Source organism: Amphimedon queenslandica, unplaced genomic scaffold (genome assembly GCF_000090795.2).
Source record: "Amphimedon queenslandica unplaced genomic scaffold, v1.1 AMPQUscaffold_10871, whole genome shotgun sequence".
Lineage (NCBI taxonomy): Eukaryota > Metazoa > Porifera > Demospongiae > Haplosclerida > Niphatidae > Amphimedon > Amphimedon queenslandica.
The window spans coordinates 1-2,245 of record NW_003548881.1 but is presented as its reverse complement, the minus strand read 5'-3'; the positions used below and the strand labels follow the sequence as shown (position 1 = coordinate 2,245).

The window sequence follows — 2,245 nt, the reverse complement described above, 5'->3', positions numbered from 1 at the left end:
TAATGATCTGTTTCTCCTTGAGATATTGTTCCTCCATATGAGCTACTTTGAGTTTCAGTTTCTCATAATCTTCTACATTAATAGAATATTCCCTCATCTAATATTATGTACCAGGTGATAAACTAACCAGTAATAATCTGTTTCTTCTCCTCTACTTGTGTCTTCTCTTCCAATATTTCAGCAACTTTAGCATTAAGTTTCTCATTATATTCTATTATCAATAAAATACAAAATAAAATGATATTTTTTGCTTAAACTAATTTTCACTGCATGTAAAGTAGCCCATAAATACATGTACTATAATTATTGCTAACGATACCATATATGGTAAGCAGAGCTCACTCTACATCAATCTCATTATTTCTAATGCATGGACAATTTGACCTATATTGAGTACAGGATACTATTTCCAAACTCAACATTGTCTAATCCACTAGTATTATAATGTAAACAATGTACACATAAACAACAGTACAACACAATAGTACCTAATTCAAGAGTTGATTTATCATTTTCTGCTTGCTCAAGGAGAGTGGTAGCATCATCAAGTTGCTGAGAAAGTGTTGCCTTTTCTTGAAGAAGCTGTTGCTGCTCTTTCTCTCGATCTTGCTGTATCTGCTCCTTCTCTTTTATTTCTCTTTGAAGCTGTTCCTCATAGAATTCAATTTCTCTTTGTAATTGCAGATGATCTTGAACTATTTGAAGCTGTTTTTCTGTTCCTAAACTCTCCCAATCACTCAGTATCCTTCTTCTTAGTTGATCTTGATACTGGTCCAGAGGTATTACACTAGTAGACCAATCATTATCACTAGTATATCCTATACAGTAACAAGTTAGTGGAGAATAAGAAATACACAAATTAATTGCAGTTAGTTACTATGGTAACCTTATTATTGATGGATTCATGTTTAAACATTGCATATTGCATGTGTGACCTCTGTCAGTTTACACAGTACTGCCGCATAAACATATTATTGTATATACATACACTGATAATAATATTTCATTCACTCTAGCTCCTATTAATATCTGTGTTTCTGTATCTGCAGTCATTATATTTCACTATTGTACATAGCAGGAATGAATTGGTAATAATTAGTATCATAGGTATACGTCAAATGCTCTCATAAAATATTCATCATAAGAATTACTTACTTTATTGTAATATTATCATTACTGATTATCATTACATATTCAATACACATTGCATCTACTACTAATGTCTAGCATGTACTTACTGAGTTCAATAACTGCTGTATCTCTGTATGAAGTGCCTCCTCCAAACTCAATTATCCAGTTAGTAGTTGGGGTCACATTCCACACTGAGACAGAATGCCAGTATCTGTAAGTGACATTGACTGGTAGATTAATCTATAAAATTAAAATGATAATAATTAATTTGTGTATGACACATTAATAATTATTGATTTGATATCTGGCAATAACAAACTGACAGTTTTATGGTCTGCACAGTGTGTTTTATGTAACACAAAAATGACATTATAAAATCAATAATACACAGACAAGTATGTACTAGGGCTAGGCAAATTATGCTTCAATTTCTGCCTATTATACTTTTAGGCACTGCTCCAAATTTCATCCTATTATGCTTTGAAATAAATCCAATTATGCTCATTTTATGCTCATACTTTATGCTTTAATCAAGTATCGACTATCAAGTTACACGTATGTATCTGTTATAATTGTAATGAATAATGCCAGAATCTGGAAATGTTTCCAAAGACTTTGAGTCACTGGAAAATAGAACAGCCTAAGTTATTGTACTAGTGCTTGTACCACCATCTGCCATATTGAAACGCAATTTCATGTGGTTAGGGTATATGGACAAAAAATTTTGACCCATACCGTATACTGGGAAATTTTCGAGTAGCCAAATTTTTGCGAATTTCGCGTTTTTTTGCTCCGTCGCGAAAATAAAAATCGAAATTCTAAATTTCCATTGCCACGGGGTGGAGTTTACAGGCTATTCGCAAAAATATTATTTCGTGAAATCTTACAAATGCAAAATTCACGAAAATTTAGCGATGCGAAAATATCCCAGTATACGGTATGCTCTAATTATGCCAGCATAATCACTTGCCCTATTATGCTCCAAATTATGCTAGCATAATTTGCCTAGCCCTAGTATGCACAACTGAGTGTGTTATTATATCATGTGAGTCCTCAATTAAGAACTTACTAAGTGTCTGCATGTACACACATACACATACACATACTAATGACA

General features: G+C 32.7%; 1 protein-coding gene and 1 long non-coding RNA gene across 2 annotated transcripts in view; one reads left to right on the top strand and one right to left on the bottom strand.

Moving 5' to 3' along the window:
* LOC109589796 (probable DNA helicase MCM9) overlaps positions 1 to 118 on the top strand; it is a gene marked incomplete at its 5' end in the record, with an annotated part of 5,608 nt that extends 5,490 nt beyond the window's left edge. Inside the window, one exon of the mRNA XM_020005810.1 lies at positions 115 to 118. Within this exon, the coding sequence (XP_019861369.1) occupies positions 115 to 118 (4 nt within the window). The remainder of the gene's footprint in view (positions 1 to 114) is intronic.
* A 556-nt stretch (positions 119 to 674) lies between these two features.
* On the bottom strand, positions 675 to 1,389 carry LOC109589797 (uncharacterized). The gene is made up of 2 exons (XR_002188930.1): positions 1,239 to 1,389; positions 675 to 818 (listed from the first exon to the last, which is right to left on the bottom strand). It is a non-coding gene; the product is annotated as an uncharacterized LOC109589797 (long non-coding RNA).
* Between the last annotated feature and the right edge of the window lie 856 nt (positions 1,390 to 2,245).